The sequence below is a fragment of the Balaenoptera acutorostrata genome, chromosome 17 (assembly GCF_949987535.1).
Source record: "Balaenoptera acutorostrata chromosome 17, mBalAcu1.1, whole genome shotgun sequence".
Taxonomy (NCBI): domain Eukaryota; kingdom Metazoa; phylum Chordata; class Mammalia; order Artiodactyla; family Balaenopteridae; genus Balaenoptera; species Balaenoptera acutorostrata.
This window is the reverse complement of record NC_080080.1, coordinates 29,447,376-29,471,548: the sequence shown is the minus strand read 5'-3', so window position 1 is coordinate 29,471,548 and position 24,173 is coordinate 29,447,376. Positions and strand designations below refer to the sequence as shown.

The 24,173-nt window shown below is 35.2% G+C and overlaps 1 protein-coding gene across 1 annotated transcript in view; it reads right to left on the bottom strand.

Annotated features, from left to right (window-relative positions):
• The window catches only part of EIF3E (eukaryotic translation initiation factor 3 subunit E), a 50,259-nt gene that overhangs the window by 6,377 nt on the left and 19,709 nt on the right, over positions 1-24,173 (bottom strand). Inside the window, exons 8-10 of the mRNA XM_007188775.3 lie at positions 12,827-12,953; positions 11,896-11,997; positions 10,479-10,588 (exon numbers count right to left, since the gene is read on the bottom strand). Of these exons, the coding sequence (XP_007188837.2) occupies positions 10,479-10,588; positions 11,896-11,997; positions 12,827-12,953 (339 nt within the window). The remainder of the gene's footprint in view (positions 1-10,478; positions 10,589-11,895; positions 11,998-12,826; positions 12,954-24,173) is intronic.

Genomic DNA, 24,173 nt, shown 5'->3' with positions numbered 1-24,173 from the left:
ATTTCTGAGAAAAATACCTAATTCAATCTAGGTTTCAAACTCAAAAATAACTTCCAGATTACTTAGGTTACACTAAAAATCTCAACCCTGTCAGTAGGCAGCTTAAAGAAGATATTTTAGGCTTAAAGACTTATATTTAAGACATGATACCATAAAACTCCCAGAAGAGAACATAGGCAAAACATTCTCTGACATAAATCATACCAATGTTTTCTTAGGTCAGTCTCCCAAGGCAATAGCAATAAAAGCAAAAAACAAACAAACAAACAAAAAAAAACCAAATGGAACCTAATCAAACGTAAGCTTTTGCACAGCAAAGGAAACCATAAACAAAACAAAAAGACAACCTACTGACTGGGAGAAAATATTTGCAAATGATGCGAGCAACAAGGGATTAATTTCCAAAATATACAAACAGCTCATACAACTCAATAACAACAACAACAACAAACAACCTAGTCGAAAAAATGGGCAGAAGACCTAAACAGACATTTCTCCAAAGAAGACATGCAGAGATGGCCAATAGGCCTATGAAAAGATGCTCAACATTGCTAATTATTAGAGAAATGCAAATCAAAACTGCAAGGAGGTACCACCTCACATCAGTCAGAATGGCCATCACTAAAAAGTCTACAAATAACAAATGCTGGAGAGGGTGTGGAGAAAAGGGAACCCTCCTACACTGTTGGTGGGAATGTAAATTGGTGCAGCCACTAGAGAAAACAGTATGAAGGTTCCTCAAAAAACGAACAAGAGCTGCCATATGATCCAGCAATCCCACTCCTGGGTATATATACGGACAAGACCATAATTCAAAAAGATACATGCACCCCTATGTTCACAGCAGCAATACTATTCACAAGAGCCAAAACATGGAAACAACCCAAATGTCCAATGACAGATGAATGGATAAAGAATATGTGGTATATATACACAAAGGAATACTACTCAGCCATAAAAAAGAATGAAATAATGCCATCTGCAGCAACATGGATGGACCTGGAGATATCATACTAAGTGAAGTCAGTCAGACAGAGAAAGACAAATACCACACAATACCACTTATATGTGGAATCTAAAATATGACACAAATGAACTTATCTACGAAACAGAAACAGACTCAAGGACAGGGAACAGACTTGCGGTTGCTGAGGTAGAGGAGGGCTGGGGGAGGGATGGATTGGGAGTTTGGGGTTAGCAGATGCAAACTATTATATATAGAATGGATAAACAACAAGGTCCTACTGTATAGCACAGGGAACTATATCCAATATCCTGTAGTAAACCATAATGGAAAGAAATATAAAAAAGAATATAGGGCTTCCCTGGTGACGCAGTGGTTGAGAATCTGCCTGCCAATGCAGGGGACACGGGTTCGAGCCCTGGTCTGGGAAGATCCCACATGCCGCGGAGCAACTGGGCCCGTGAGCCACAACTACTGAGCCTGCGCGTCTGGAGCCTGTGCTCTGCAACGAGAGAGGCCGTGACAGTGAGAGGCCCGCGCACTGCGATGAAGAGTGGCCCCCGCTCGCCGCAACTAGAGAAAGCCCTCGCACAGAGACGAGGACTCAACACAGCCAAAAATAAATAAATAAATTTATAAAAAAAAAAAAAGAATATATATACATATAACTGAATCACTTTGCTATGCAGCAGAAATTAACACAACACTATAAATCAACTATACTTCAATAAGATAAATTAAAAAGACATTTTAAATATTTTGTGTAAATCCCTTATTCCCATCTTTTAGTTGAAGAGCTCTCCTGCTCAAGTGACACAACAACATGATATTGAATATGTTAAGTCAGTAATACATAAGACCCCGAGTAGCCCAAGCAATCTTGAGAAAGAAGAACAAAGCTGGAGGTGTCACACGCCTTGACTTCAAACTATATCACAAAGATACAGTCATCAAAACAGTATGCTACTGGCATAAAAACAAACACAGAGATCCATGGAACACAGTAGAGAGCTCAAACCCAAGCATTAATTTATTTATGACAAAGGAGGCAAGAATATACGATGGGAAAAGAACAGTCTCTTCAACAAAATGGTGTTGGGAAAACTGGACAGCTACATGCAAACAAATGAAACTGGACCACTATCTCACACCATATACAAAAATTAACTCAAAATGAATTAAAGACTTGAACATGAAGACCTGAAACCATAAAACTCCTTAAAAAACAAAAACAAAAAAAACACAGGTAGTAAGTTCCTCGACATAAGTCTTGGTGATGATTTTTTGGACCTGATACCAAAAACAAACCCCAAAACAAAGGCAACAAAAGCAAAAATAAACATCAAACTAAAAAACCCCTGCACAGTAAAGGAAACCATCAATGAGAAGAAAAGGCAACCTACCAAATGGGAGAAATATTGCAAAATATTGCAAACCATGTATTTAAGAGGTTAATACCCAAAATACAGAAGGAACACATATAACTCAATATCAAAACAACAAGTAATTTGATTTAAAAATAGGCAGAGGATCTGAATATTTTTCCAAGGAAGACATACAGATAGCCAAGAGGTACGTGAAAAGGTGCTCAGCATCACTAATCATCAGAGAAATGCAAATCAAAACTATAATGAGATCTCTCACACCTGTCAGAATGGCTATTACCAAAAAGATAAGAAATAAGTGTTAGCAAGAATGTGGAGAAAGGGGAACACTTGTGCACTGCTGGTGGTAAAGTAAATTGGTACAGCCACTATGGAAGACAGTACGCTAGTTCCTCAAACAATTAAAAATAGAACTATCATATGATCCAGCAATTCCACTTATGAATATTTATCCGAAGGAAATGAAAACACTAACTTGAAAAGATATACCTAAACCCATGTTCACTGCAGTATTACTTACAACAGCCAAGACACAAAAGCAACCTAAGTGACCATCAATGGATGAATGAATGAACAAAATGTGATACACACACACACACACACACACAGAGGAATATTATTCAACCATTAAAAGAATGAAACCTTGCCATTTGTGACAACATGGAAAGAACTTGAGGGCATTATGCCAAGTGAATTAAGTCAGATAGAAAAAGACAAATACCATATGATCTCATTTATATGTGGAATCTAAAACAAAAAATGCTCGTAGATACAGAGAAGAGATTGGGGAGGGGGCGGGGACTGGGTGAAGGGTCAAAAGGTACAAACTTCCAGTTACAAAATAAGTAAGTCATGGGATATAATATACAGCATGGTGACTATAGTTTAGAGTAAATCTCATCACAAGAAAAAAAAATTTGCAACTATGTGTGGCGATGAATGCTAACTACAGTTATTATGGTGATCATTTCACAATATATAAAAATATCAAATCATTATGTTATACACCTGAAACTAATGTAATGTTTTGTTATATGTTAATTATATCTCAATTAAAAAAAAAGAAAACTAAAACAAACAACAAAAGCTATCATTAATATCCTTAGCAAAATTAAAAACCACTGTAGTATTGCAGTCATAAAATAAGAACAGAATGCTATAAAGGAAAAATATTCAGAGAAAAAAGTGACAGAGGGCTCTTGGAAATTAAAGAATAACATTAGAGATTTGTTGTTTTTAATCTACAGAAGATTTGAAAGATGTTGAGAAAATATCCCAGAGTGTAGAACACAAAGACAAAGTGATGGAAAATAGAGAAATGATAAGAAAATTGGAAGCCTGGTCCAGCAGGTCTAATACCTGAACAATAGAAGTTCCAGAAAGAATAAACAGTGAACATAAAGAAGAAAGAAATAATTCAAGAAAATTTCCCAGAACTGGAGAGCATGAGCTTCCAAATTAAAAAGGTCCTATATGAAGAATTAAAACAGACCTAAACTAAGGCATATCATTGTAAAATTTCAGAGCAAAAAAAAAAAAAGCTTCTTCCCCCCACATTTCTAGACAGGAAAACAAAACACCTGTATAAAAGATGAGGAATAAAAATGGCTTCTGACTTCTACAACAAAAGCTAGAAAGCAAGAGAATCACGTCTTCAAAATTCTGAAGTAGTTTTCAAGTGAGAATACCATGCCTAGCAATACCACTACTCAAGTATGAGAGTCAAATACACAATTTTAGATGTGAAAAAATTTACCTCCAAAGTACCCTTCCTTATAAATCCACTGAAGAATATGATAATTACCAAATATGATAATAAACCAAGAAGAAGGAAGGCATAATGTCCAAGAAACTGGAGCGCTATCATAGTAGACAAGCTAAGGAAATCCCCAGAACAAATGACAAAGAGAGATAAATATGCGTCTGGCAGAAAGAGCAACAAGTCCAGATTTTTTTGAGGAAGATAAAACTAATAAAATAATCAATTTTCAGAAGAGATTTATAAATTGGCAAAGAATCTGAAGTAGAATTAATGAAAAAGACATTAAGAAGAACAATGAAGCAAATGAGGGAAAAGTGGCAATTATCAATTACATGGAAAATAAATACTGAATACTAAAACATACTATAGATCTACCTTATTTGAAAAAAGGTACTAAGTTAACTTAGCACGTATTTGGTGCTAAGTTCAGAAATCAACACACAATTTATAAAAGATTAAAGAGTTCAGAAAAAGTCCCATATATAAATGAGAATTTAAAATGTGATATGGGTGGCATTTCAAATAAGTGGGGGGAAGGACAGTTTTTCAATAAATCATGTTGACTAGCTATTGGGGGTTGGGGGGTGGGGGAGCTACTCTCTATTCCCAAATAAATCACTGATGGATTCAAACAGAAGAAATAAAGCCATAAAGGTCCTATAAGAAAACATATAAATAGCATATAAACCTATTATGAGAAAGAATTTTTAAATAAAATACAAAATCCAGTACCATAAAGGAAAAGCTTAGTAACTTTGACTAAATAAAAATATAAATCATTCCTTTGGGGGGAAAAAAATAGAATCCTAAGTGCTATTTCAAGGCATAGAAAAAATAAGTATTTCATTCTCTATTCAATTTCATTAATAAAACATATTCAAGACTCTTAGCACAAAACCAGATACTTATCTTTCTGGGAAGTAATTAAGACCAGTGGTCCTGCTTAAGCACATAAAATATATAAATCTAAATCTAGAGAACTAATTAGGCTTTCATTAACTCTAGGCTGATTGTCTATCAGGTTTTCAATGACTAATCTTTTAGACAGTCTCCCTTTTCTGAACCCTCCCATAGCCCCTGCCCTAATGTATCTTAACAAATAAGGATTTGGGGTCCAGCATTTCACAGGCATATGAATTACCTGTTTAAATAACCTGGCTTTCCAAATTTTACTTGATAAGCACAATTTATTTCAAATAGTATTGACTTTAGCATTAAGCTAAGGAAACCTCTGGCCCGCTTTTCCCTGAAGACTGTGGTTATTTAGCATATCCAAAGAGCACCAGACTTTTATAACTGTATGCTCTGACAACTAATTAAAGAATAAGTGTTAAGTGTAAATTGTGTTTAACTGTAAGATTAGGAGGAAACAGGGGAAAGAAACCAGGAGAAAACTGAGAAAATGCTAAATTCTGTGTGTGACAAATGTAAATTCTCACTGAATTTTGCAACATCGAATTAGTCAAAAATGACAGTATAGAGTTTCCCTGGTGGTGCAGTGGTTAAGAATCCGCCTGCCAATGCAGGAGACACGGGTTTGAGCCCTGGTCCAGGAAGATCCTACATGTCGCGGAGCAACTAAGCCCGTGCACAACTACTGAAGCCCGCGAGCCTAGAGCCCGTGCTCCCAACAAGAGAAGCCACCACAATGAGAAGCCTGCACACCACAACGAAGTGTAGCCCCTGTTCACTGCAACCAGAAAAAAGCCCGCGTTCAGCAATGAAGACCCAACGCAGCCCAAAATAAAAAAAAATAAAATAAATTAAAAAAAAAAGAAACTTCTGATAAAAAAAAGACAGTATATTACTTTATAGTTAACACAGAAGTGCAGTGATAATGGTTGTTAAAACTATTTAATCTCCATCTGGAAAGCACCTTTTTATTTCTAACATCAGGAAGTATAATTAAGAATACAAATTGCTACATGGTAATAAAAACTTTAAGAAAAATATTAAGATCTAAAATGTTACTTAGGGCTTCCCTGGTGGCGCAGTGGTTGAGAATCTGCCTGCTAATGCAGGGGACACGGGTTCGGGCCCTGGTCTGGGAGGATCCCACGTGCCGCGGAGCGGCTGGGCCCGTGAGCCACAACTACTGAGCCTGCGCGTCTGGAGCCTGTGCCCCGCAACGGGAGGGGCCGCGACAGTGAAAGGCCCGCGCATCGCGATGAAGAGCGGTCCCCGCACCGCGATGAAGAGTGGCCCCCGCTTGCCGTAACCAGAGAAAGCCCTCGCACGAACCGAAGACCCAACACAGTCAAAAATAAATATATAAATAAATAAAAAAAGTAGCTATAAAAAAAAAAAAAACTTTAAAATGTTACTTAATAAAATCAGCAAAGTAGAATGACTTCATAACTTAAATGCAAGAGCAGTTGGCAAATACATATTTTTGTGAAAAGCCAAAACTAACCCCCATAGGGAAATTATATTAATGTATGCTCCAAAATGTTTATCATACACATTCAAAATATTACTTCCATACTTTGCTTTTATCTACAATTGAAAACTGGTCCAAGAGTTATTCTAGAACAGCTTTTAAATTTCAGACACACACCATATCTGATAAACTATTCGGCTATACTAAATTAAATCCCACCACAGTAATCTTTTTTGACAGATGTTGCATACTTTATGGTAAACAGATTCGAAAGTTATCCTACAAATCTATAGGGTTGTATATAAACTGATAAAAACATTCTTAATATGCATTTTTACAAAGATAAGACTATCACATGTGCTTACAGCCACTTAGTGAAGAATCCTATTAACAGAGAATGTTCCAAATCACAAATGGAAAGAGTTATTTAATAAACAACCATGCGTTTTATAATACTGAATAGCATGTGATATGCGTCTGCTGGGGGACAGAAAGGAAGACAGAGACAAATCTTCCCCGCCCAACACTAAAAAAGATCGAATATCAAATAACTTTAAATTAATTAGCAGCAGAGATAGGCCAGCATAAACTAGTGAATGGAGTAATTTGTCATAATTAATATATGGTAGAAGAGTCTACTTAAATATATCCCATTTAGAGAATTATCAGAGTCCACTGAAACTTCAATCCAAATTACTTCTCTGATTTTTCAATATACAAATAATGTCCAAGTCATTCTAATTACTCTGTATTTTTTTTTTCAAAATGCCTATCATAACTTGTAATCTTATCTTTATTTAATATCTGTTTCTTCCTCTGGATTTTAAGCTCTAAGGCTATGCTCCAAGAGGCACTCATTCACATCTGTAATATTTTCTTCTTCAACAACTGTACTAGTTACACTGCTCTTAACTAATTACATCTTAATGTATATCATATGTATTTATCCTCTTTAGAAAGCTGAACACTGGGCTTCCCTGGTGGCGCAGTGGTTAAGAATCTGCCTGCCAATGCAGGGGACACAGGTTCGAGCCCTGGTCTGGGAAGATCCCACATGCCGTGGAGCAACAAAGCCCATGCGCCACAACTACTGAGCCTGCGCTCTAGAGCCCCGTGAGCCACAACTACTGAGCCCATGTGCCACAACTACTGAAGCCCGTGCGCCTAGAGCCCGTGCTCTGCAACAAGAGAAACCACCACAATGAGAAGCCTGCGCACCGCAACAAAGAGTAGCCCTCGCTTGCCACAACTAGAGAAAGCCCCCGTGCAGCAACGAAGACCCAACACAGCCAAAAATAAATAAAAATAAAAATAAATAAAAGCAAATCGTATTTAAAAAAAGAAAGCTGAACACTATCTTTTTAAAAATTTTGCACATTCTTGAAATGACAAAATTACAGAAATGAAGAACAGATGAGTGGTTGCCAGGGGTTAAAGAGAAGTGGGAGGGAAGTGGGTATGGCTATAAAAGAGCAATTTGAGGAATCCTTGTGGTGACAGAAATGTTCTGTATCTGAATATATCAACAACAATAATGATGGCTGTGATATTTTACTATGGCTTACAAAATGTTACCATTGAAGGAAACTGTGTAAAGGGCATAGGGGATCTCTTCATTATTTCTTACAACTGAAGGTGAATCTATTATCATCTCAAAATAAGAAGCGTAATTTAAAAAAAGAAGTTTTGCATCAGAGTTACTTAGAGGAGCTTTGAAAAATACAGATGCTGAGATCTCCCCCTCCCTACCCTGAGAATGTTTCAGTTTTTTAGGGGTTGGACCTGGGAAGTTTTAAACCAGATTCTCAAGCCTTGAATCCAGAGATTCTGATTCAGAAGGTCTGGGGTAAAGCCAGAAAATCTATTCTTCTTAAGTTTAAGTTGTTGGTGGTTTTTTAAGTTCTCCAGATGATTCTGATGTACAGCTAGGTTTAAAAACCTCTGGACTAGAGAACAATAATTTTTTCTATGGATTGTTTGAAGGTAAACATTAGCTATTTTGGTCATTATCATGGATTCCAAGTCCTCGGGGTCTGAATTAAGACATTTGTTGTACTTATAAAAGCCCAACTTAGATGCTTAAGATAATTTTCAGGCATATTCCTAACCCACTAAAGCAGCTCTAAAAACGTGAAGAAGCGTAGCTCCCTGGACTGAGCCTATTGGCCACATACTCTCCACTATCACCCCCTAAACCTTACAACCTGAGATCTCACTGTTATTCTAAAAAGAATTATTTCTTTGTTCACGTGAAGCTATACTTTATGCTCTGCCTCTACCTTCTTAATTCATTATATACTAAAAATATTAAATTACTGGTTTTTCATTTCATTACCCTAGCATGCTCTAATTATGTGCCTAAAAAAAACTGGTGACCTGATGCAATGGTTCTCAATCCTGATGTGCTTTGGAATTATCACCCTAAATGGAACAGCATAGTAGCCCTATTTATTACACAGCATAGCATAGCATACACAGAAAATGTGACTCAGAAAGTTCGCAGTTGCTTCAGGGAATCTCTTTGTAAAATAAAAATCAAAATTCTACAGATTTTGCACAAAAAAATTAAACACTGTCTTATGGTTTCCATCTTTATCCTCTGGTTCAAGTGATACACTAATGACAAATTAGTCTAAATCTGCTGTTTCTAAAAATATCAATTGCTCACAATGAAAAAGAAAGAATTTATAATGAGGGTGAAGACAATGAATGTCAGAGAGCTATTAGCTCAGGCTCTTTCATTAAATAAGCCCTAAGCTGCTTAATGTCTCTGAGCCTTCAGTTTCTCAGCTATAAACAGGGAGTTACAAAACAAAGGAGTTGTACTGAATCAGTGTTTTGTAAAATTGGGTTTACAGAGTCAGAGTCGTATGGTTCCCTAGAGTCAGGAGGAAAGCTGAATAGAGGTACAAGCTAAACAAGGTGAAGGGGCTCTTATTTTATCTGCATGTATGTATACATAAATATGTATACTCATATACATAATATTGCATTTCACAGCGAATGACATTTTAGGAATTTCCATGTATTCTTTAAGAGAATCAGATTTTTAAAATTATATGTCTGCTAGCTAAAGTACTACTAAAACAGGTCAAGGCTTCAACTCCCATAGAAAAAGCCTCACGCTCACACTGTAATTCTAACTCTCAGTAACCACTTCAGTGACAATCCACTAAAATTAGGCAAGCAACTATGGATGCCTTAGCAAAAACAAACGGCACTAAAGAAAAACTTTGGTCTACATACAATTCCTAAGAGGCAAACATAAAAGTAGTAAGTTTTTAAACATTAAGGAGCATTTACCGTTCGACTTCATCTGTGGCCAAAGAGCACTGTTATTTTTCAAATTCTAATATGTAAAATTAGTTTCTAATAGGTTATGTAAGTTTCACAATTTTTTCCTAATAATTTCCTCACACAAGAGAAAATTCCAACTGAAATCCACCATAATTTTTCCGTGTTTCAGCATTTTAGGATGTCACAAGAGTTTACTATATGAGAATTCAAATACATAATTAAATAAAACAAATTCAATTAACTGAAATGATTACCAAATGTGGTCTTTTCAACAGCATTTCCAATTTACTAAGGACTAACTCCTTATTTGAACCCCTGTTAAAAACCATTCTAAAACTGGTCACTGCTCTTTTCTCCCTACGTAATGGTATAATAGTATTATTTTAAAAGGTAACTCTTTAAAAAGGTAACTGACAATCATAATACTGCCTTGAAGTTATCATTTTCAAAAATCATGCTTTCCCACACACATGGAAACTAAAGAAGATAAAGAAGGACTGTAGCACCCCGGAATCCAAACAAAAGCTAGGATTTTTAATAAATTACTAGGACAATGTTTCCTTTTTCTTCTAAAGCAAAGAGAAATAAAATAAAAATCCAATTAACTGGAATCCTATTAAGTATAACTTTACAATAAATGAAAATTTACAGGAATTTAGAAGTAGAAAATACAAATCAGAGTGTTCTTACTTAATGCTGATACATTGATGGATGCGACAAAAAGTCTCAAATATGAAGAGACGGGCATTTTCAATGAAATCCTCAAGACAAGCCACCAAGAAGAAATCATTCACTAGCACCTATGCGTATAAAATATAAAAGAAAAAATTAACGGTGCTGACAAGCAATTTTGAAAAATTTGTCACAAATACTTTCTTTGTGCTTTACTCATTATTCCATTCGCTATAATTCTCTCATCTATCACAAGTTGTACACCACAGCACTTTCTAGAACACTATATTCAAGTCTCTAACAATTTAACCAAGAAGTAAACAAATGCTACAGGAAAAAGAGCTAAGAACTGCAATGTTTCCTTGTTCCATTGATGACTTGAGCAATCTTGTGACAAAGCAGCTTTGTCCTGTCTCTATCCTACATAAATGCTCTGTAGATAACATATTTCCAGCTATTTAAAATAGTTATGAATGGACTAAAGATATGCATATTTTTGTGATAGTAAGTAGACTTGAAAATCTACAAAAGAAAAAAATTCAAAGGGTGGCACCTATTCCACAGATGGTATCATACTTAGAAGAGAATATTCTAACTTCAAGAATAGCAACCAAGTGCCCCACTGCCTTGGCAAGACCTAGATACTTAGTATTACAATATACACCAATATTTAATAATGTCACGTTTGACTGCAAGTACACAAGTTATTAAACTGGATTCTAATTTTGTCCAATGTTTGAAAATCACCTCTAAAGCTATACTTACATAATTTCCTTTTCCTTAGACAAATAAGATCTTAAGTCCTTCAACAAACTCTTCCCATTTTTGTGCTAATATCTGGGTTCAAAAATGAAACTGACAGCTAGTAACTTGTAGATTTGGTAAATGCCTTTAACAGGTAAATTCTTAGTTTCTCAAAACTTGCAAACTAAGTTATTCAAAAAAACCATAAATCTAACTCTTTCAGTTGCTCTCACAGAACTTTAGTTTCTACCAACAGAAAACATTGTAGTTAAAAAATTCACACTCTTAGCTTGACTGATTTATAGCAAATGATAAATACAATCATGAGAAAAATTCTGAAGATAGGCCTGCTTATGTAACACACTGGAATTACAGTTGTGATGGAAAATTCCATATAATCTTGCCCATACATATAAAATATTTCACATATTTACTCATTCAGGATAAGACATGAAATTATGTGTGAATTTATAATGTCCCGATGTTTTAACAAACTGTCCTAACAAAAGGGATAGACTCAGGCAATAAGATTGAAAATGTCTTCAACCCAGCACATTTCTAAATAATCTGCATATTAAGATTAATAAACATTTCTGATGTAATTACTTTAATAAAACCCTGCAAGGTTAACTTTTATAATATACAAAATTTTAAGAATATTATTAATTTGTAAGTAAAAATTTGTACTTACTGATTCACATTCCCTTAGCTTTTTCTGAGCCCCATCAAAGTCAAAGTTAACATATAAGCATTCAACAAACTCTGTAATTGGGTCTTTATATGTGTAAGACTCCTGTAAAATTAAGACAAAGGTTAAGTTGGATCTGATTCAACATTGTTTAGTAGACTGTCCCCAGAATAGCCCAATCTTCCTATTTTCTCCTCCCTTACCATTAATTTCTAACAAATTACCCAGTATTATCTTCTCAAAGCAATTGCTCATATCCTGATTGCAGGCCACACCTTAACCTTATAATGCCTTCCAGACCAAGTTCTCTAAATTCTCATCCTAGAACCATTCCAAAAGCTTTCAAATTCCTCTACTGCCAAAAGTCTCCCTTACTTAATAAACAGTGATGAACTTCTCCAAGTAAAAGGGTATTCATATCCTGCAGAATAAAACTGTCTTTTTGTACTTAAATTATTCTTAGATCAAATAAATGTTTAAGTTCTTTTTTAACCCATAGTTATTACTGAGAAATTCACTAAAAATCAATCAGTAGGGCTATAGTTTTTGTACAACTTGGGGACTATTAAAATTATATTCTATGTAAAGATCACTACTCTGGAACTATGTAGGTAGTGACCTTCCAACAAAAAGTTCCAAGCTCCAGATCTCCTTCACCCTTTGCAATAAGAGCAACACTAATACACAATGCATATTAAGTATCTAACTAGCAGAGAGCAGTATTCATTCATACCACATCTACCATAAGTATATCATGAACTTAAAGTAGTATACGCCCATTTGGGGTTCTTGGGCTCTTTTCTCTTCATGTATACTTCCCTCCTATTTTTAAACATTTTTACCTTAAGAACTAAGAGTTCTACTTTTTCAGAAAAAGAGGTTAGACTTAAAGTTTAGGCACATTTTAAAAATCAATAAAGATTTTAGTTTTTACCTGTTGAATAACTTTGACCAGATCTTTTAGCACTTGCCGGCGTTTTCGGACATCTTTGTTTGTTATGACTGCTGTGGTCAAATAGCGGAGAATATGTGGACACATTGTCTGAATTGCATTAAGATACCTAAGGTAAAAATATAAAAATTACTTAATATTAATAACTTACCCAGTTTTTTTAGATCTATAATCACCTGTGATTAAAAAAAAACACTTGGGGCTTCCCTGGTGGTGCACTGGTTAAGAATCCGCCTGCCAATGCAGGGGACACAGGTTCGAGCCCTGGTCAGGGAAGATCCCACATACCGTGGAGCAACTAAGCCCGTGTGTCACAACTACTGAGCCTGCGCCCTAGAGCCTGCGAGCCACAACTAGTGAGCCCATGTGCCACAACTACTGGAGCCTGCGTGCCCAGAACCCATGCTCCACAAGAGAAGCCACCACAATGAGAAGCCCGCGCACCGCAACAAAGAGTAGCCCCCACTCGCCGCAACTAGAGAAAGCCTGTGCGCAACAAAGAAGACTCAACACAGCCAAATATTAAAAAAATAAAGTTATAAAAAAATAAAAATAAAACACTTGAGCAGCCCATTAGATTGCACTGTTTCAGAAGACTAGGATTGCAAAAACTTAAGCATGAATACTATAAAGCAGCGGTTCACAACCTTTTTGGCACCAGGGACCAGTTTTGTGGAAGACAATTTTTCCATGGGAGGGGGGCGGGGGGGAGTTGGTGTGGTTCAGGTAGTAATGTGCTCGATTGTGGGGAGGGTTCAGGCGGTAATGCGAGCGTGCGAGCGATCGGGAGTGATGGGGAGCGGCAGATGAAGCTTTGCTTGCTAGCCTGCCGCTCACCTCCTGCTGTGCAGCCCAGTTCCTAACAGGCTGAGGACGGGTACCAGTCTGCAGCCTGGGAGTTGGGGACCCCTGCTGTATGGGCCATCTCCTCCAAGAAAAAGTCTAAATGATGAGAATGCCAGCTGGTATTTCCCAATTTGGAGTGAGATGACAGACTCACTTAAGAGGTAAATAATCCTATCACCATTGTTGAGTAAGAGGATTTTGCAAGGCCCTTATACATACTGTCAGTCTGTTTTGAAAGATTTCATTTCCCTAGAAGAACAAATGTGTGAAAACCTACGTGCAAAAAAACACTACTCAATTAGAGAAATCAGGCACTCAACACAAATTAAAGAATTAAAAAAATAATTTCAGGGGATGAAAGACTGGAAACTATTTTGATGATCCCCAGCTGGCTACCCTCTGTCATTCAGTGTTTATCCTGTATTTCTCCTGCTCAATTTCCTGATATAGCTCCCCAGTTTTTATCCAGTAAGAACCTCTGAGCACCAGGTACTATGCCAAGCTTGGAAACATTTGTCAATAAAGTCCATTTCTCTTAGTTAAATCTTCAAGTCCCAAAGTACCCATCCAGATCCATCTCCCACCACACCACCACTGACTGCTTCTTGCTTCCCTCACTTCTTAAAACTCACTCCATATGGACTGCTCTCCCAAACACATCCCTCTGAAGGCCTAAATTCTAGCCATCCTTCAAGGTCCAGCGCAGATACCTTATCTTCCAAGTTCTCCCAGACTGTAATGTTAATAAATCTTTATACTTTGTCATGTTGCAGATTCCCCATAAAATGCTGTTTGAACTCTTTAGAGGACCCTAGAATCTGATAGCAACCTAACACTTAAATAAAATCTAGTCCCACTTAGCCCTCCCTAAATTTCCTCTAAAAAAGGTAAGGTATAAAAATAATCAACACTCACTTAAGAATAAAACAATTTCTAAGAAAAGATAACTACACAAATCAGCTAAAAGTGTCATTATCTGAAAAATTAAGACTGAGTTTTAGGCAGAAAATTTTAAATGCAATGTTCACTCAGTACAAGTGATTGCCTCAATACTCTTATCAGAGACATCATGTACAGCAGAGCATGATTGGTGTTCTTAATCAGTTTTGAAGTAGGTAATTTTAGTAGGCATTTATGAAACTCATTCATAGATTTATCCACACAAAATAAAAAACTGTAAGTTTATTTTATATGATGTTAAACATTTATTTTTACTTATCCTTTCTCTGTATCATTGCACCATGTGTAACTTCACTGTTTTTATTGGAGAATGACTTCCTTAGAAAATCATCTCTCTTATGTGAGTATATGACAGAGGTTAGCAAAATTTTTGTAAAGGGCCAGATAATGAATATTTTAGGTTTGCAGGTCAAGAGGCAAGATTGAGAATATTAATCAGGTACCTAAATAACCTAAATAACAAGAAAACAAATTTCCAAAATATTTTACTGACAAAACGCAAACTATAATAGTTGACTATAATTTTTTATAATTCAGGTCTACTAATGAGAAGAATAAAATTCCTTTAATAGGGTAACTTTGCTTAATTGTGTTCAAAGTTAGAGATCCCTAACACTAAAATTTATTGCAAATGTTTATCTGTTAATGCTGATCTGTAATGAGACTTTACATATTTGACCTCTGATATCAATTGATAAGATTTTAATTGAGCATATTTATCACTTGGAAGGCTTTTATGGAAGGCTTTTACAGAATTGTTACGTTCTTTTGATACTGCCTTTTAGCATATCATTACACTGCAGATAAATTGCTTCTGTTTCAATTGCACAGTTAAATGAATTTTCAAATACAGAAATTTCCTTTGTATTGGGTTGGCAAAAAGGTTCAGTTTTTCTGTAAGATCTTACAGAAAAACTCGAATGAACTTCTTGGCCAACCCAATACTTACAATGAGGTCTAAAACTTTCTGGAATTGTAACTTGAGCCCAAAAAACGTGTCCACTACCAATTTGTGTGGGAATGAGGGTCTCATTTCTTCTTTTAACTTTTGAAAGAATGGAAAATGTATAAAGCAGCTGGACATAAGATCCATGCTATGTTAGGCATTATCAAAGTGACTACTAGAGTATAAGTTTTGCATATAAGTACTGTTCTGATTTGTAATTTTAGTTTGAATTAAGAAACATTATCAAGTCTATAGCTTAACTTCCAGAGCCATTCATGGCTTGATAATAGTGGTTGAGGGCAATTTTTTGTTCAGGAAAATTTCAATCTTGCCCCAACCTCAAAAAAGTCACAATAAAACTCTGCCACTGCAAAGCCATCCTATCACTGTGGTAGCAGGAAAAATCAAGATTCTCTATTGATCTGACAAAAATTCATGGACTGAGAACAGTTAAGTCTACGATAGCAAATGAAGTTCACTGTTGACACTAATGGTTCAGTAATACACCATGGATTCAAGAATTTTCCACAAAGTACCTGGAAATGAATAAGGCAGTGGATAACTATAGGCTGTTGAACACCTCACATTTTCACAAGCTTTGTAAATCTGTCCAACTAATAAGCATTTTTCTCCTCCACACATATTTGCCACCAAAAGTTTTAACACATCTTAGCAGATTCCACTTCAGGCTGTACTAAATTAGTGTTTCCTCAACTTTGCAAACATTTTCACCTGTAGTTGTTCCACAGACTATTCATAGAGGCATGTTCTTCAGTCACTTCAAACCCATCCCTGACTCCTCAAGCCAACAATTAGCCATATCGGTAAACATCTCTCAACTCATCAAGAGCCCAGGAAAACCACTAAAAATCATATACTTTATTTTTTAATTGACTACTGATGTTGCTCCCAATATCTTCAATTCTGAGGAGCTGTTCTCACCAATAGGCTAGAAGTTTTTTGTTTTTTTGTTTTTTTGTTTTTTTAATAGGCTAGAAGTTTTAAACAAGTTCATTTTTTCTGGACATATCTCTTTGGCCACTGCAACTGAACAGAATTTAACAAAATCACCACTGGTAAATGGCTTTCCTTACCTGGTTAACAAAAGAGCCGCTCAGAAACTTACTTTGGTTGAAGCCTCATTTTCATTAATTTTTGTGAGGAAATTCTGCTGTGATGAGATATTCTGTTTTAAATTTCCTAATTTTTCTGACGGTTGCTTTGTAATCAGTTGGGAATATTGTAATGAGTGCTTACAGTCTGGTTATGTAGATGTATACTGTATCCTCTTAGCATATCTACATTGTCAGTTCAATGCTTTGCTTTCTAATTTGAAACAAAATAATTCCCACTGCACTGCGCCTTACAATTTAAGCACATTTGGTACTTCCCTGGTGGTGCAGTGGTTAAGAATCCGCCTGCCAACGCAGGGGACACAGGTTCGAGCCCTGGTCGGGGAAGATCCCACATGCCGTGGAGCAGCTAAGCCCGTGCACCACAACTACTGAGCCTGCGCTCTAGAGCCTGTGAGCTACAACTACTGAAGCCCGCGCACTTAGAGCCCGTACCATGCAACAAGAGAAGTCACCGCAATGAGAAGCCCGTGCACTGCAAGGGGAGCCCCCGCTTGCCACAACTAGAGAAAGCCTGCACACAGCAACAAAGACCCAACACAGCCAAAAATAAATAAATTAATACATTTATAAAAAAAAAAATTTAAGCACATTTGAGTCTACTTTTCTAAAAGAAGTAAACTGTTGCAGTATAGTTATACACATGGCACTTGAAACTTTGTCCAGGTACAAGGGCAGCATCACTGGGATTCAAAGAGCACTGAGTAGCAGAGTGAGGCAGGGAGAGTGCAATAATATATGATCTCTGTCACAACAATTCAACTCTGCCATTACAATCCAAAAGCAGCCAAAGATGTGTGTGTGTGCGTGTGTGTAGATATATACATATATAAATGTGTGTTCCAATAAAAATTTATGGACACTAAAACTGTAATGTCATATAATTTTCACATTGCAAAATATTATTCTTTTCATTTTTTTCCCAACCATTTAAAATGTAAAAGCCATTCTTAGATTGCAGGCCATAAGAAAAAAGGCAGTGGGCCACAAGACATTTTAGCCCATGGTCCATAGTTTGCAGACTCCTGGCATACAGCATTACCATGGCTGACTTCGAAACATGCTAGGGCAGAAGTGATCCTTCCTATGTATGTATGTATATATGCATGTTATGTATATAGATCAATATATAAAGGAAGGGAGTGGAGATTAAGGGTGATTCTGGGGACGTTACCTTAGTTCACACTCTTGTAGGATCAGTAATTATATATTTAGTTCGAACAAAAGCAAAATCATAGATATGGTTATTTAACAGCCTGTACATAACCACTGTGCTCTTTTGTTCTACTTCTCTTTTTTAGCATCCATCTCCTTTCCTCTCTATCAATCAAAATTCAAAAGTCAAATCAATTTTCATCTTCACTGGACTCTAACTTCTCCAGGTCTCACTGATAAGTGTTATATATTTACAGCGTGTTTAGCATGCACAATACATCTGTATTTAGTTAAGTAGGTTCTTAAACTACTTGCTATGTTATTTGTTTGGATTATAAATTAGGTAAGAAAGGAGGCTATACCTCCCCTATTTTTGAAATCTAACTTAAAATTAATTTTTCCTTTAAATAAGAGCTTCAGTATTTATTGTGTTTGGAAGTATAATTTCATGATGGTTAAGTAAAAATGTTTATTTTTCCTCCAGCACAGCCCTGCTCTAATTGTACAATTTTATGGAAGTTTTTTCTACAGTATTTTCTAATTGTAAGTCAGAACATTTAGAAATCAAAGGATAAGACAAAATATGCCACCAAATAAAAAATATTTAAGTATTATATGGGGGATACTATAAGGACATAAAGAATAAAAATTCTGCTCCCAAATATGCTTATAATCTAGTTAGGGAGATAAGGCAATTATAAGTTTTTTTAAAAAGACAGTAAATAATTAAATTCCAAATTATCAATATAAGGTAGGCACAATATACAGGACCTCATGTAGAAGTAAACCTGAGCTGGAGCTTGAAAAACAGGCAGGCTTTGAATTGGTACAAAAAAGAGAAAGGTACTTCCAGAAAGGCTAAAAAAATCAAAAAGGCAAGACTTAGTACAACTGCAGAGGATGGATTTTTAGAGATCATCCTGAGCTAAAGCAGGTGAAACACCTGCATGAAAAAGTTTTCTTATCAGGAACAATTAGAAAGTTTAGGAAAAATAAAGGCAGAGGGTATATCAGGACAAATTCTAGACATGATCTAGTTGACTGCTAACAGTAAAACTTGAAATTTCTTAGGATATTTATGATATCTTTATTTAGAAAACAAATTAAACATTCTTTTGCTAACTGAACTTTGAATCTTTCTTTTTACAACTGGAGAGTAACTAGGGCATTGTATTACAAATGCATTCTTCTCCCTAATAGCATCTACATTTGGTGGCAAAGCCTCATCTCTAATAGCCTACGAACACTGTTCCAGCTTACACTTGATACTTTATCTTACATATTATATTACATTTAAAAGTTCAACATTTTTCAAATGTGTAAATCATCTCCATTTTAGATTCAGAATAAATTATGGCAGAAATGATAATATATATGATGTAAGAGACTTAACCTGCACTGGCATCTAAACTTTCACTTCAAGGACAAAAGTATAAATTATCTCCACAGTACTTTCGTATTTTTAAAAAAGCCTGAAATCACAATCTATACAAACTATCAATTTAACATACACTCAATGAACCACATTAAATTGTATTCCTGTGCTACTGGAAATCAAAAACAGAAAAATGATACTTTCTCCATTAATACCTACTACCTATCAGAGACAATCGAAAAATACATACTGACTGTAGACATACAAATGCAAATTACACACTACTTACTAGAAGCTATTCTACTTAAAGAATATGCAACCTAGGAAAATGGCTGAAACAATGATCTGTCAAGCCAACTGGGTGTATTCTCACATGAAAAAAGTTAGAATCAAGCAAAAAATCAGAATAAGTCATTAAGACATTACTAATGAGGAAGAAAATATGATGGCAACCTGACCCTATGGCAAGTGAAAATGGTAAGCACCGTATTTTGGTGAAATTTTAAAACTGTAATACTACTGAGTTTTCTTTTTCACATTTTGCAAACAGGTTACTTCTGTTTAAAAAAAAAAATAGTCCAAATGGCATCAGGGTTCTTATTGGGAGGATGAAAATGTTCAAAAATTGATTTATGGTGATGGCTGCACCACTTGGTAAAGTAACTAAAAATCACTGAATTGTAAACAAAAAATGAAACCATCTGGTACCTTAGCACAAATCACGGTAGTGGCATCATACTATACTAGTCACTGTTATTAATAACCACACTCTTACAGTTAAAAAAAATGCCGATTTCAACTATATCTTTGATTAGGCAGTACAAATTATTAATTTTCAAAAATTTCAACCCGTGCATACTTATCTTTTTAATATTCTGTATGACTAAAATGGGAAGTGTGTAAAAGATCTTCTGCTGTACACTACAGTGTCATGGTTGTCTTAAGGAAAAGTACATGTTCAATGACTGAGTTGCAAGGTGAACCAGCTGCTTTTCTCACAGAACACTATTTTTACTTGAAAGAATGACAGTCAAACCAAAGCCATTCAGACTTGAGTATTTGGCAGACATTTTCCAGATAATAAAGTTGAGCCTATCCTTCAATAAAAACAAATGATAAAAATCATAGCTTGCAAAAAAAGGGTAAAATTTTGGAAAATTTGTATCTGTCATCAAGAGTTTGACTACTTTCCAATACTTGAAAAGCCTTTTCTAATGGGTTTAGTACTGAAATTAATGAATGTGATTTTTTTGGTGTTGTATAATGGTGCTGTATATGTTGGAATACCTGCATAACTCCCTGAACCAGTATTTCCCAATCAATCAATGCATACGGTCATAAAATCATGCATGGGTAAAAGATCCATTTAAATTGCAAAATCAACCAATATAGTTTAGAATTCTAGTATAGTTTAGAATCCAAAAAACTGAATGATACAGTTTCAAATCCCGCTTTTCAGTACTTTTTAAGAAATTACTACTTGTTTAGTTCTGGTGTATGATCAAAAAAGGATATTCACAATTATCTGAAAAGGCTATTAAAACACCTCTCTTTCCCAACTACATGTATGTGTGAGGCTTGGTTTTCTTCTTATCCTTCAAACAAAATGACATATCACAACAGACTGAATGAAAATCAGATATGAAAGCAAACATGAAAATCTAGCTGTCAATTAAGCCAGAAATGTAAAGGTCTGCAAAAATGTAAAACAATGCCACTCATCACTAAATTTGGTTTTTTAAAGTTATTTTTCATAAAAATATATATAACTATAATCAATTTACTATTTGTCAATTAATAAGTATATTTTAGAATTTCTTAGTTTTAATTTCTAATACAGTATATATCAATAAATTTAGCCAACGTGTATGAAACTACACTCAAAAACTCTTAATAGTGTAAAAGAGTTTCAAGACCAAGAAGTTTAAGAACCATTCACCAGTAACAATAATATTGCCAAAGATAATTCTGATGTCAGTATTTTTTTCTTCTCAACATACAATTTTTTTTCTCCTCAGTGTGTATATCTGATTTGGGTCTTGGAGGGGGTAAGAGGATCTTACTGAATGTTCTAATAGTGCTGGTCCTATTTGCCTCACAAAATTGGATGCAGAATATCTCCCCATGTACACCTAGTTCTTTTAATGCTCCAAAATTAGTAATTTCAACGTTTACTAATATATTGCTAATTTTATTTTCAGTGCCTTTGTTCCGTTTTTCTGTACTTTTACTCAAGGTTTTAAAAGTTGAACAAGTACTCAAAACTATGAATTAATTTCTGAGTGCTGCTTTGGCAGGTATTTCATAATTATCAACATTTAATCTCTTCTTTGATTCAGTTACTTATAAAACCTTTAATAATTCCTAGTTTTACTGTTTTGTGTCTGCAAAGTACATGCTATAAAATTTCTAGTTTTAAAAATTTATTCAGAGATTTTTAATGGCATACGGTATTGTCTTTTTTGTATATGAACCATGGAAATGCAAATGAAGGCATTAAGCCTACTTGTAGAATACAGCTTGATAATTAACTGTCTTAATTCTAAGTTGTTATTTTAATTATATTTCTATGACCATGAACCTTTACCTTACTTTAAAATTTAAAAAACAAATCTACTTTTTGCATTGTTTTCCTTTATAAAAGTTTGATATTTTATCTTTAACAAAATTTTCTGCAATCTCAACTGAACTACCTTTCTATTTCTAATATCTATAATAAATGATTCTACTAACGAATTAAATATATTGTTTTGATTTCATATAAGCCATAAGGTTGTCAGGGATTAATCCACACTGTTTCCCCTTATTTGTATTACAGAATTTTTACAGTGGGCTTGAATATTTTTACTTTCCTTGTTTGTATACTTCCTTTCATTACTTAAAAATATTTTTAAAAAATCAGTTGAATTTAATGTTCCTTTCTGGATACATATGTAACTGCAAAAACTACAGCAGAGGGCTTCCCTGGTGGCGCAGTGGTTAAGAATCTGCCTGCCAATGCAGGGGACACGGATTAGAGCCCTGGTGCGGGAAGATCCCACATGCTGTGGAACAGCTAAGCCCGTGCACCGCAACGAAGAATAGCCCCCACTCGCCGCGACTAGAGAAAGCCTGCGTGCAGCAACAAAGACCCAACGCAGCCAGAAATAAATAAATAAATTTATTAAAAAAAAATAATTCAGCAGAGTGAGTCTACCTATAAGCAGCAGCATGGAAAGTCAATGCCTAGGGATTCCTATAACTGAGTTCAAGAAGAGCTGTTCTTACCGATCCTTAACCCACCTACTAGGTATCAAGATTAGAGACAACTATTACAGTATCCAATGTTTGAGTCAAATCTGCTCATTCAGGGAAGGCTCTTACTCCCACCCGTGATTCTAGGGATATCAATCAACTCATAAGACAATCTTACAGGTTTTATTACTCAGGAGGGAGGCAAAATACTACATGATAATGTTACTTTTAATCTCTTCTCATTTGAATGCATGTTCGATTAATCTCCATAAATATTGAGAAATATATCCTTAATTCTTGAGTTTGAAATTCTCATCAAACATCTCTTTTTATAAGATGCACGGATAGTTAACATTAAAGATAGGTATGTAACTATTTTATATTCACCAACATCCCTAAATTTCTTGCAATGTTTTACCAATCATTTTTCTGGGTACTCCAGATTCATCCATTATTGGTATGTCTCAACTACTGCATAAGATTGCAACTGTCATTATCACAAATAAAAAAGCCTCTTATAAAATATAATGGTTGCCCAAAGGGTGCATGAAAAAGGTACTTCTCAAGAATCAGAGTATAACAGAAATAAGACAGCCCTCAGAGGATTAAATAAACAATGCACCAGGGCAGAGAGAGAGTCATCAATTTAGTAAGAGAAAACTACCAGATCAGGAAGACTTGAGAAGAACTTGATAAAAAATATTAACATATTTAAATCAACATAGGGGGACAGGGAAGGAATATAGGAGCAAAGTGAGAGATACTGATATGAAATGGAATCATAAAAAGAGAAGTAAAAAGCAAATCTTGGAAATGCCCATCCAAATGTTTAGGGTGACATGCCAAGAAATGTTCATGATCTGGTCCTAGTGACAAGGATATTCCTATTGTGGAAATGGATATGTTAACCCGATGCTTAACCTGCTGGTGCCATGAAACACTCCAGGCACATAAATTAATTTTCTATTCTGATTCCAAATATTCATAAAGGAATCTTCTGTATTCTATAGCTTCCTAGGTATTAAACCCATAGGGTCAGAACAATCTGGTCTTGTTTCACGTACTTAGTCCTCTTAGCACTTCTCATTGCAAATAATGATGGCATTTTGGTTTTACACATCAGTCTTTTTGAGGTTGGTTCAGCTTTGTTCTTCACAAATCAACCCCTAGGATACTGTAAAATAAAGTTGCACGCTTCCTATACCAAAAGCCAGAACAAAATAATACCACCCTTGTAGGATCTTACTTTAGTACACAGTGGCTTTTCTTTTTTAACCTTTCCCAAGAGCTTTTTACTTAATGCAACATATGGACTACAATTTATATATAACTTTCCAGATTACAATCTATCATAGCATTCAGCAAAGTGTAAAACTTTAAAATTTTTAGATTTCCCACAAAATAGGGTTTCTTTAATAAAGGAGGAACAACAGCTCAGACAGAATGAACCTTTTATGTTCACATTAGTGAATAATGTGAATCTAGAAGGCATACTTGAACATCTCTAATGAAAGAAGAAATAACTATAGTACCATGTAAATTACAAAATCTTATCTCTTGTAATTTACATTTAAAATTTAATGCTGGAATCACCATCTTCTACCTCACTTAATGCCATGTAGTTTTTGTTTTTTCAAGGGAAGACCAAAATGATTTCCTGTTACGAAAACTTCTTTGCCT